Raw genomic sequence first — 13,009 nt, forward strand, 5'->3', positions numbered from 1 at the left:
TTAAGTACGTAAATATATATTTTTTAAGTTTCTGTAATTTGCAGTCATGAGTCCTAACTAATAAAATCTTGCTTTGGTAGAGGAGGAAAAATCTTTTCTCTCTACCCTTCTAAATTATCAGCTGGGGGCCTGTAACAAAAGACAGATTAACAAGAGAAAAAGCATACAAATTTATTTAATATAAGTTTTATGTGGAAAACTTTGTAAGGAAATGAAGACCCAAAGTGGTTAAACCTGAGCATTTTTAAGCTAGGTTTGATGAAGAGCGGAAAGTCCTGGGGAAATGTGACAGGACAAAAAGGGGTATCAGCTAAGTGTAGTAAACTGAGGGAAACAGCAAGGTCTGTTCATTAGATTCCTCTCGGTGGTCCCTCTGTGTTGGAGATAACAACGTTCCTTTTCTCGGGGTATAGCGAGAGCACCTCTCACATGAAAATCCTTCCTGCACATGCTGCTTCCTCAAATTCCTCAGCTCAAAATATTCAATATGCCAAGGTGCCTTATTTTTTGGTAGTGTGGGGGATCAGAATTGGCCACCCAAAATGTGTCTCTTTGGCATGAGGATTATTTGGGGCTGATTACTTTTAAGAAACTGCAGACAGGCGAGAAGCTCTGAAAAGTAGAAGCTACCCTCTGTAAAACACATTTACATTTGTAAGGGAAATCTCCATTTGTAAAGGTAACTCCCTCTCTGTACCAGGAAGAGGGGGGATGTCCTTATGTCCAGAAACTCCTATCAAGGCAGAAGGCAAGGACTTAAATCTGCATAATAACCTTTCTCTTGTTTACTGTCCTTTTCTGGTAATCTCCCATAACTGACTCCCTCCCACCCCCAACATGCTCCTTTGTCTTTAGCCAAAGACAGTATTTAAGATGACAACCTTAGCCAGTCTGGGAGTTAACCAGTTTTCCTGGATTCTTCCCATGTATACATGTTACAAAGCTTTGTTTGATTTTCTCCTTTTATTCTGTCTCATGTCAATTTAATTCCTAGCCCAGCCAGAAGAACCTACAAGAGATAGAGGAATTCTCTTCCTCCCCTACAGCAGTATGTCCTGCCCCTGTTATTTTCTGTTCTACTTCCAGAATCCAATCCAATACTTAGGGTAAGTACTCAAAAAACATACGTTCAACGTATGAATGAAAACAGAGTGAGGGAGAAAGGAAATATATAAAGTTAAATACATCACTGGACAGCCACATGTAAAAGAATTAAACTGGAACCCTATCTTACACCATACACAAAAGTCAACTCAAAATGGATTAAAGACTTAAATACAAGACCTGAAACCATAAAACTCCTAGAAGAAAACATAAGGAATAAGCTCCATGACATCAGTCTTCATGATGATTTTCTGGATTTGACACCAAAAGTAAAAGGAATAAAAGCAAAAATAAACAACTGGTCCTACATCAAACCAAAAAGCTTCTGTATAGCAAAGGAAACCACCAACAAAATGAAAATGCAATCTAAAGAATGGGAGAAAATACTTGCAAATCGTATTGTCTGATAAGGGATTAATATTCAAAATACATAAAGAGCTCATACAACTCAATATCAAAAAACAACAATCGATTAAAAAATGAGCAGAGGACCCTCTGAACAGACATTTTTCCAAAGACGACATACAACTGAGCAACAGGTACATGAAAAGGTGTTCAACATCACTAATCCTCAAGGGAATGCATTCAAAACCACAATGAGATATCACCTCACACCTGTTAGAATGACTATCATCGAAAAGACAAGAGAGGGGGCTGACCACGTGGCCGAATAGTTGTTTGTGTGCTCCAGTTCAGTGGCCCAGGGTCCGCCAGTCCAGACCCTGTGCACAGAGCTATATACTGCTCATCTAGCCATGCTGTGGCAGCATCCAACATAGAAAAACTAGAATGACCTGCAACTAGGATATACAACTATGTACTGGGGCTTTGGGGAGAGAAAGAAAGAAAAAGAAGAAGATTGGCAACAGATATTAGCTGAGGGCCAATCTTCCTCACAAAAAGTAAAAAAAAAAAAAAAGACAAGAGGTAAGAAGTGTTTGCAAGGATGTGGACAAAAGGGAACCCTTGTGCATGGTTGGTGGGAATGTAAATTGGGGCAAGCCCTATGGAGAACAATATAGAGGTTCCTCAAAAAATTAAAAATAGAACTATCATATGATTCAGCAATCCCACTTCTGGGTATATATCCAAATAAAATGAAAACAAGATCTCAAAGAGATATCTGCACTCCCATGTTCACAAGCAGCATAATTCACAGAGCCAAAATATGGAAACAACCTCAGCGTCCATCAATGGATGAATGGATAAAGATGGTGTGGTGTGTATATGTGTGTGTGTGTGTATATATACAATGGAATATTCCTGAGCCATGAGAAAGAATGAAATCCTGCCATGTGTGACAACATGGACGGGGCTAGAAGGCATTATGCTAAGTGAAATAAGCCAGACTGAGAAAGACAAATACTGCATGGTATCACTTACATGTGGAATCTAAAAAAAAAAAAAAGTCAAACTCATAGAAACAGAGAATAGAAAAGTGGTTGCCAGGATCTGGCAACTGGGGGATAGGGAAAGGTTGGGAAAAGGGTACTAACTTTCAGCAAAATGATGAATAAGATCCGAGGATCTAATGTAAGACATGGTGACAATAGCTGATAACACTATTACACAAATGAAGAAAAAGAACTAAATATAGCAAATATATTTACAACAGAAACTTTTATTCCTAAAGTTTATTAATAATGTATTTACTTCTACTAAAGTGTGACTACATTTACTTGTGACAACTGTCATCTGTGGAGAAACAAAAATAGCACAGAAAGGAAAAGAGGAGACACTAACAATACTGTGATCAATTTCAATCCCTTTTTAATGAACTCAGTTCTTAAGCTCTCATTTTAGCACTTGTTTTAAAAATTAAATATCAGACACAAGTTTCCTTGAGAGAGAAAAAAATACTCTGATTAAACTTTTTATTTACTTGAAGAATCAAAGTGCAGGCCAAAATGAACTTTATTTTGAAGTATTAGACTACTATAGTTAACATCCCAAGAATGTCTAAGAAATTCAAGTTATGAGATAGGAAACTAATCATTGAGGCAAAAACTTGTTCAGCTCTTCCTTTCAAACAAATTCTCCAAATAGGATAAGACAGTAAAGATATTTATTCCCTGCTCTTTAGCCAAACTTTGGTAACTATCTGCCTAGACAAAATAACATAATAATTGAAACAACAGCGCTATAAGTTTAACCATACGTTATAAAATTAATTTTATATAACACACCACCTAAAAAAAAAAATAAATGGATTAAACAATAAAACATTTTAAGCAGAGACTAACAAAGCTTCTAATTTAAGAGGGCAATCAAGTTTTAAAATTACTTTCCACATCCTTTGAGTTCTAAAATTACAAAATTATTGGAAAACTAAACATTATGATCACATCAGACTCAAAACAAAATGTTACTGGAGAGGTTTACTTACCAGGTCTTTTCTTCTGGCAAGATATCTGATTTACCATATACAGGTTAAGGAGGTCTAAACTGACAGCAGAATTTTTGACAGGGGATAAAACTCCCCGTAATTTCATTTTTGATTTTAACCTTTTCTTTTCAAAATATTCCTAAAAAAATTAAAAATAAAAAGTTATTCTAGCAACCATATAGTTTCAGGCAGAATCATCAATAACAAAAAGCAATAATGCTATTAAATAATTGACTTGATATTTTTTATATTTCTGTGACACCTCCTTTACATGTTTACATATAAATTAAAATGAATCATGATAACTTGTAGTTTGCCCAAAGACTCTAAATTACAGCTTCTTATAATCTTTCTTTTGTTAAGCGTAATGCCTTTAAAACAGAACTGTATAAAGCCATTCCCAGGTATCAAAAGATTAAAAAAAATTATCTGAATGTGGAACGTTTTTAAAAACCTGATAAAACAAATCTGATAGGCTAAAAACTTGTTTTTCTGGAAAGTATGCTATACCACAGATATAAAAAGCCTAAAGATACGCATAGCTGTGTGCCAATAAAAGTCAACTGAAATGAGAAGAGAAAAACAAAAAGAAGCTATGTGAGAACTTATCTGCAGCCAAAGCTAACTTAATTCTGTTATCTCCCCATGACTCCTAGATTTTCTTTTAAACCAGACTTGTAAATAATTCTCATTTTTCATTCAGTATTTATTTCTGATTGAGCAGAATTATTCTTATTTTCATTCTTTTTCTCTCAAATTACATCCTTAATTTAAGAAGTTCAAAGGCATTTGTTCAAAATTTGTTTATTGAGCAACTATTATGTATTAGACACTATAACAAATTGTGAAAACATCTTCTTCTTCACTATATAACTCATAACACAATGGCATAAACGTGATTATAAATGTGAGATATAAAAAGTGAAAAAAGTCCAAGATGGTAAAAAATTTAATGCAAGAGGAAGTATCATTTTTCCAAGAAGTTAAGGTTTTATCACATTAATATTTCAGAATATTAATTATAATAGACTTTTAAGATTCTAAAAAACATAAGAACTGTAAGAGACTTGCCAGCTATCAAGCAAAAAAGTAAATGCTGCATTTTTATGCAAACTTAACCACAGATAAAAAAGTGTTTCATTTGAGTGATGTGCAACTCCACATTGGGGCTTCTTTAAAAAGATCACACTATGGTCAGCAATGAAATGACAGAACCTTCAGGATGTAAATATTTTTCCCCTTTGAAAAACATGACTCTGGATCTTATAATTGACAGCGTCTTGGAATTAAGATATTATTTCCTAAGGCACTGTACTCTGTGAAGGATAAGACCATAATGAGAAAGAGAATGACACAAACAATTACAACTGAGCATCAGGAGTATGTAAACTACTGGTAGATGTGGGGAGAGTTGGCAGAGGGAGGGCAGGAGGAGAGGGAAGCTTTCTTAGAAAACGACTTCTAAGATAGATGGATGAGTCAGAGTTAGCCAGAGTGTGGGAAGATAATGTTCCAGGAATGAAGAAGAACAGTACAAACACTGTGTATGAAGGGAGCAAGCCTTTACTCCAGGGGACACGGCTGAAGAGGTTGAACCCTCATAATCTATCCATCATGATAACCTCTAATCTTTCTTTTCCTAGAGAGAACAAAGGTATGTAACTAATTTACCTGACAAGGTTAGGCTCAACTTTTTTTGGGGGGGTCACTTTTGCAGACAATTTCACTATTTTATTATTTAATATCAAATAAACAATAAATTCAAAACACATTTCCAATCTTTTTAGCACATTAACAAAGTTGTTAGGACAGTTAGACCTCCACATACAATTCCTATGGGGATATCTAAGACAAGCAAATCTTTATTTAGTAAAAAAATGTACTAAAGCATGAGTATAAAAGACAGATTGTTAAAATATTTAAAATATGTTATATGTATAGTTATGACTTCCAATGGCTTTTGGTGACATATTTCATATTATAGGATATCAAGTTTATTTCTAAATATTTTTTGTGTGGTATTTTAACTTTTTATTAAGATTATGATAGTTTACAACCTTGTGAAATTTCAGTTGCACATTATTGTTAGTCATGTTGTAGGTGCACCACTTCACCCTTTGTGCACTCCCCTCACCCCCCCTTTCCCCTGGTAACCACCAATCAGTTCTCTTTGTCTATATGTTTAACTTCCACCTATCAGTGGAGTCATACAGAGTTCGTCTTTCTCTATCTGGCTTATTTCACTTCACATAATACCCTCAAGGTCCATCCATGTTGTTGTGAATGGGACGATTTTATCCGTCTTTATGGCTGAGTAGTATTCCATAGGGCACGCACGCGTGTGCGTGTGTGTGTGTGTGTGTGTGTGTGTATACATATATATACCATATCTTCTTTATCCAACCATCAGTTGATGGGCACTTAGGTTGCTTCCACATCTTGGCTATTGTAAATAATGCTGTGATGAACATAGGGGTGCATGGGACTTTTGGAATTGCTGACTTCAAGCTCTTTGGATAGATACCCAGTAGTGGGATGGCTGGGTCATAAGGTATTTCTATTTTCAATTTTTTGAAGAATCTCCGTACTGTTTTCCATAGTGGCCGCACCAGTTTGCATTCCCTCCAACAGTGTATGAGGGTTTCCTTTTTCTCCACAACCTCTCCAACATTTGTCACTTTTTGTTTTGGTTCTTTTTGCCATTCTAACAGGTGTAAGGTGATATCTTAGTGTAGTTTTGATTTGCATTTCCCTGATGATGAGTGATGATGAGCATCTTTTCATGTCTATTGGCCATCAGTATATCTTCTTTGGAGAAATGTCTGTTCATGTCCTCGGCCCATTTTTTGACTGGGTTGTTTGATTTTTTGTTGTTAGGCTCAACTTTTTTTAACAAGTCTCATTTGGTAGAGACAAGTAAAAAATAATTAGAAGATAAATAGAAAACTTCCAGAAGACAATCAAATTTTAAATTGAAAATAGACATTTAAAAGGAGCAGCCAGGGAGACAAATAAAATCTTAAGAATGTGTCAAAGGAAGCAAGGGAAGAGCTTGTTTCAAGACGAAGGGAACGGGCAGCAGTTCTCTGAAAGAAGACTGTTCACTTCATGAAGTGTTACATGAAGTTTGTATCACCAAAACAAAAAAGATGAAGGTTATGGAAAAGCAGATGATGACACATTAAAGTATATGAAAAATATCTTTGGAATTGAATAACATAAAGTTCAAATTTTTTTATTGAATTTTAGTTAACATAGAACATTATGTTAGTTTCAGGTGTACACATAGTGATTTGACATTTACACACATTACGAAATAATCACTACAATGATTCTACCAACAATCTGTCACCAAAGTCATTATAATATTATTGACTATATTCCCTACATTGTACATTACACCCCCATGGTTTATTTACTTTATAACTGAAAGTTTGTACTTCTTAGTCCCCTTCACCTATTTTGCCCAACCTACCACCAGCTTCACCACTGGCAATGACCAGCCTGTTCTCTGTGTCTATGAGTCTGTTTCTCTTTTGTTTGTTCATTTGTTTTGTTTTTTAGATTCCACATATAAGTGAAATCAGATGATATTTATCTTTCTCTGTCTGACATATTTCACTTGGAATAACACCCTCTATATCCATCCATGTTGCTACAAATGACAAGATTTCACTCTTTTTTACGGCTAATATTCCACTGAATAAATATATGCCACATCTTCTTTACCAATATATCCACCGATGGACACTTAGGCTGCTTCCACATCTCGGCTATTGCAAATAATGCTGCAATGAACATAAGGGTGCATATTTCTTTTCAAATTAGTGTTTTTGTTTTCTTCAGGTAATACCCAGAAGTGAAACTGCTGGGTCATATGTTAGTTTTTAACGTTTTTAGAAGCTTCCATACTGTTCTCCATAGTAGCTGCAACAGTATACATTCCCACCAAAAGTGCACGAGGGCTCCCTTTTCTCCACATCCTCACTAACACTTGACATTTATTGTCTTTTGATGGTTTTGATTTGCATTTCCCTTAGGATTAGTGATGTTGAGCATCTTTTTACATGTCTGTTGGGCATCTGTAAATGTCTTTGGAAAAATGTCTATTCAGTTCCTCTCATTTTTTTATTGAATTATTTTTTTGATATTGAGTTGTATGAGCTCTTTATACATTTTGGACATTAACCCTTTATCAGATATATCATTTGCAAGTATATTCTCCCATTTGGTAGATTGCCTTTTCATTTTGCTGATGGTTTCCTTTGCTGTGTACAAGCTTTTTAGTGTGACGTAGTCTCATTTGTTTATTTTTGCTTTTGTTGCCCTTGCCTGAGGAGACAGATCCAAAAAATTATTAAGACTGATGTCAAAGAGTTTACTGCCTAAGTTTTCTTCTAGGAGTTTTATGGTTTCAGGTCTTACGTTTAAGTCTTTAATCCATTTTGAGTTTATTTTTACACATACCGAAAGAAAGTAGTCCAGTTTCATTCTTTTGCCTAGAGCTGTCCAGTCTTCCGAATACCATTTATTGAAACAGCTGTCTTTTCTCCACTGAATATTCTTGCCTCCTTTGTTGTAGATTAATTGACGATATATTTGTGGGTTTATATCTGGGCTTTCTATTCTGTTACATTATCTCTGCATTTGTTTTTGTGCCAGTATCATAATGTTTTGATTATTATAGCTTTGTAGTACAGTTTGACATCTGGAAATGTGATACCTCCAGCTTTCTTCTCTCTCAAGATTGCTTGGCTATTTTGGGTCTTTTGTGGTTCTATACAAATTTTAGGATTATTTGTTCTAGTTTTGTGAAAAATACCAATGGTATTTTCATAGGGGTTGCATTGAATCTGTAGATTGCTTTGGGTAGTACGGACATTTTAACAGTATTAATTCGTGAGCACAATACATCTTTCCATTTATTTGTCTTCGGTTTCTTTCATCCATGTCTTATAGCTTTCAGAGTATAGGTCTTTCATCTCCTTGGTTAAATTTATTCCTATGTATTTTATTGTTTTTGATGCAATTGTCATGGGAGGGTTTTCTTAATTTCTCTTTCTGATAGATCGTTATTAGCGTATCGAAACCCAACAGATTTCTGTATATTAATTTTGTATCCTGAAACTTCACTGAATTCATTTATCCTAATAATTTTTGGTGGAGTTTTTAGTGTGTATGTGTGTATATATATATAAACAATATATATAAAATAAAAAGTATATATATATATATATTTAGTATAAAGCATCATGTCATCAGTAAACAGTGACAGTTTTACTTATTCCTTTCCAATCAGGCTGGCTTTTATTTTTCCTACTAATTGCTGTGTTAGGACTTCCAATATAATAAAAGTAGTGAGAGTGGGCATCCTTGTCTTGTTCCTGATCTTAGAAGAAATGCTTTCAGCTTTACACCATCGAATATAATATTAGCTGTGGGTTTGTCACATACAGCCTTTACTATGTTGAGGTAGGTTCTCTCTATACCCACGTTGTTGAGAATTTTTATCATAAATGGATGTTGAATTTTGTCAAAAGCTATTTCTGCATCTATTGAGATAATCATACAATTTTTATTCTTTGCTTTGTTTATGTGGCATATCACAATGACTAATGTGTGCATACTGACCATCCTTGCATGCCTAGGAAAAATCCCACTTAATCATGGTGTATGATCCTTTTAATGTATTGTTGATTTTAGTCTGCTAATATTTTGCTGAGGATTTTTGCATCTACATTCATCAGGGATATTGGCCTATAATTTTCTCTTTTTGTAGTGTCTTTGTCTGGTTTTGGTATCAGGGTAATGTCGGCCTCATAGAATGAGTTTGGAAGCATTCCTCCCTCTTCAATTTTTTGAAATAGTTTGAGAAGGACAGGTATTAATTCTTTAAATGTTTGGCAGAATTCACCTGTGGAACCATCTGGGCCTAGACTTCTGTTTCTTGGGAGTTTTTTGACTACTGAGTCAATTTATTATTAGTAATCAGTCTGTTCAGATGTTCTATTTCTTCCTGATTCAGTCTTAGAAGACTGTATGTTTCTAGGAATTTATCTATTTCTTTTAGGTTGTATAATTTGCTGGCATCTAATTGTTCATAGTAATATCATGATATTTGCATTTCTGAGGTGTCAGACATAACTTCTCTTTCATTTCTGATTTTACTTATTTGGGGCCTCTGTTTTTTTCTAGATGAGTCTGGCTAAAGGTTTATCAATTACCTTTTCAAAGAACCAGCTCTTAGTTTCATTGATCTTTTCTATGGTATTTTTTCAGTTTCTATTTATTTCTGCTCTGATCTTTACGATTTCCTTCCTTCTACTAACTTTGGGTTTTGTTCGTTCTTCCTTTTCTAGTTCCTTTAGTTGTAAGATTAGACTGTTTATCTGAGATTTTTCTTACTTCCTTAGGTAGACATGTATCATTTACTTGCTCTTTGATTTCTTCAATGACACACTGGTTGTTGAGCAGCATGTTGTTTAGACTCCATGTTTTGTTTTTTCCAATTTTCTTCTTGTAATTGACTTCTAGTCTCATACCATGGTGGTCAGAAAAGATGTTTAATATGATTTCAATCTTCTTCAATTTACTGAGACTTGTTTTGTGGCCTAACATATGCTCTATCCTGGAAAATGTTCCGACCGACTTGAAAAGATGTGTATTCTGCTGTTTTGGGATAGAATGCTCTGCATATATCTAGTAAGTCCATCTGGTCTAATGTGTCATTTAAGACCAATATTTCCTTATTGATTTTCTGTCTGTATGATTTATAAAGTTCAATTTTGACACTAGTAAGAGCTGTACAGTGAAGTGGACTAAGGAACAAATGGGAGATGAGAGTGAAAGGGCGTAGCAGGAAAGAGAAAGGACCCAGAGACACCTTTACTTGTCTAATAGGAGAAAATTCAGTATGTGTAACTATCAATGGAAAGCGGAAGTAAATGGAATCCAGATCACAGACAGAGAGACCTTCCTTTGATCAGAGGGAATTACTTCTGTAGTTAGAGGAGGGAAAGAGAAGATGGATGAAGAAGGAAAGTGGTTTATAGAACTGGTGGTAGAAATTTGAGATAATTCTCATCTGATAGCTTCTATTTCCTCTGAACTATGATACAAGGTCATTTAAAGAGCATGAAGAGATAAAGAATAGTGTTGGGAAAGAGAGGTTTGGGGAGGTAAAGGAAGGTATGAAATTTTCAAAGAAGAGAAAAGTGACACGATTAGAGATCAACACCTTGGGAAGAGCCATGTGTCTTTCCCTTTCTGATAAATATTCAAAAGAATGATCCAGATAGAGTTAGATTACTTTTTAAAAATAGTCTTGGGACAGCCTTCATTCATAGTTTATTTATTATTGAGTGTCTATGTTATTGCTAGAGACAGTTCAATGCACAGGAGATAGAAAATGAACAAACGTGGTAAAATCCTTCTTCTCACGAAGATATATTAATGGGGGGACAGAACAAACAAATTTCTAAGAAAATACAGGATTATGAAAGAGTGACAAATTAAAGAGGGTAAAGGAGAGACAGCATTTGGAGGGCAGGGAGCTATTTAGATGTAGTGATCAGAGAAGGCCAATCTAAGAGGACATACTTTAGCTGAGACTCAAATGTTGACAAGCCAGACGTGCAAATATCTCGAGGGAGACTATTCCAGACAAAGAACAGTGACAGAAAGAAGGTCAGTGTGGCTGAAATAAAATGAATAGGACAAGTAGTAAGAAACAAGGTCAGAGAGGCAGGCAGGGTGCAGATCCTTCTGGTTCTTTTAGACTTTGGTAAAATCAGATTTCATTCTAAGAGCAATGAAAAGCAATTGAGGCTTTTAAGCTGGGGAATGATAAATTCTGATTTGTGCCTTTAAAAGATCATACTAACCACTGTGTCACAGACTACAAAGGAGTAAAAGATAAAGCAGAAAAAAAGTGATAAATTCAATTACATTAAAATTAAGAACTTTTCTTCAAAGACAGGATTGAAAAACTAAAATTAAAAGCCAAAGGACAAATATACCTGACAAATAATTCCTAAATACATAGACACAATAAGAAAAAGACAAACAACTCAAATAAAAAATGAAAAAACTACTTGGAAAAGTACCTGACAAAAGAGGAAACCTGAATGACAAGATAGTCAGTCTCATTAGTAATCAAGGAAATACAAGTTAAATTTACAATGAAGCATCAATTCACTGAGTTAACAACTATCCTGCTTTCATAATAATCACTCCCTTGCTTTTCTTTAAATTTTACTACCTTCGAACATATTTTTTCTGTTTTGGAACTTTTCGTAAATGGAATCTTACTGCTTGTATTCTTTTGTGAGTTGCTTTCTTTATCCAACTTTATGTTTTTGAGATTCATCCACACTAATTACACATAGTTGAAACATTTTCACTGCTCCATCATTACTTGGGTATGCCACTATTTGCTTAACCATTTTACTGCTAATGGACATTTGGGTGGTCCCCTTTCCTTCCTCCTCCCCTGTCCTTCTTTCTGTCTTTCTCCTCCTTCTCTCTCTTTTTTTTGTTTGCTACTTAACAACAACAATATCCAAACAAGCTTGTACATGTCTCAAAGTTCACAAGTGGAAGAGTTTCACTCAGATATGTACTGCTGAGCTGTAATGTACATACATGCTCAACTTTACTGTGTAATGATCAATGTAATTAAAAAACAAAAAAAGGTGGTAGGTTATAAGGCCATTATACTACTCTAGGCAATAAATGATGATGATTTGAATCAGGGTGCTAATAGTATAGGTAGTGAGAAGTTATCAGACTTGGGATACATCTTGGAACTAGAATGACAACAAGAATCAACAAGGTCCTTAAGTCTCTGCCTAAGCAAAGTGGTTGGTTATCAAGCTATCTACAAGGTTGAGAAGACTAAAGGAAGAGAGTCTTCCAATTTCACTTAGTTATTACCCTTGGAAAAATGCTTCAGAAGATCACTTTTTTCATAAAGCTAACACAAATAAACATATTCTCTTTACCTTTTGCTTTCTCCTTTCCTGCTTGATCAGAACCCTGGTCCTGAAAGAGGAAACAGGATAAAAAATACAATGATTAAAGAAATAGTCTCTGAAATGATTGTTGAGCCAGCCTGGTGGCAAACTGGTTAAGTTCACATGCTCCACCTTGGTGGCCCAGGGTTCCTGGGTTCAGATCCCAGGCACGGCCCTACACACTGCTCATCAAGCCATGCTGTGGCAGCATCCCACATACAAAATAGAGGAAGATTGGCACAGATGTTAGCTCAGGGACAATGTTCCTCAGGCAAAAAGAGGAAGATGGGAACCAGATATTAGCTCAGGGCCAATCTTCCTCACCAAAATAAATACAGAAATAAAATAAAATGATGTCATTTTAGTTGAATTAAAGATTTGGAATTAAAATCTGAAAGTATAGTGATAATTATGCTATTTTATGAAAAGAAACTATGAAAATGTTCTCAAATGTTATAGTATATACTGTTTCACAAAATTTTCTTAGATAGAAAATCCAAGAACT

At 34.9% G+C, this 13,009-nt stretch overlaps 1 protein-coding gene across 9 annotated transcripts in view; it reads right to left on the bottom strand.

Annotated features, from left to right (window-relative positions):
* The window catches only part of LOC106822500 (regulator of DNA class I crossover intermediates 1), a 154,702-nt gene that overhangs the window by 122,197 nt on the left and 19,496 nt on the right, over positions 1-13,009 (bottom strand). For all 9 annotated transcript variants that reach the window (XM_070495416.1, XM_070495422.1, XM_070495420.1 and 6 more), the window contains exons 2-3: positions 12,493-12,532; positions 3,491-3,629 (exon numbers count right to left, since the gene is read on the bottom strand). In XM_070495416.1, coding sequence (XP_070351517.1) covers positions 3,491-3,629; positions 12,493-12,532 — 179 coding nt within the window. The remainder of the gene's footprint in view (positions 1-3,490; positions 3,630-12,492; positions 12,533-13,009) is intronic.

Source organism: Equus asinus, chromosome 23, assembly GCF_041296235.1.
Source record: "Equus asinus isolate D_3611 breed Donkey chromosome 23, EquAss-T2T_v2, whole genome shotgun sequence".
In the NCBI taxonomy this organism is placed as follows: Eukaryota; Metazoa; Chordata; class Mammalia; order Perissodactyla; family Equidae; genus Equus; species Equus asinus.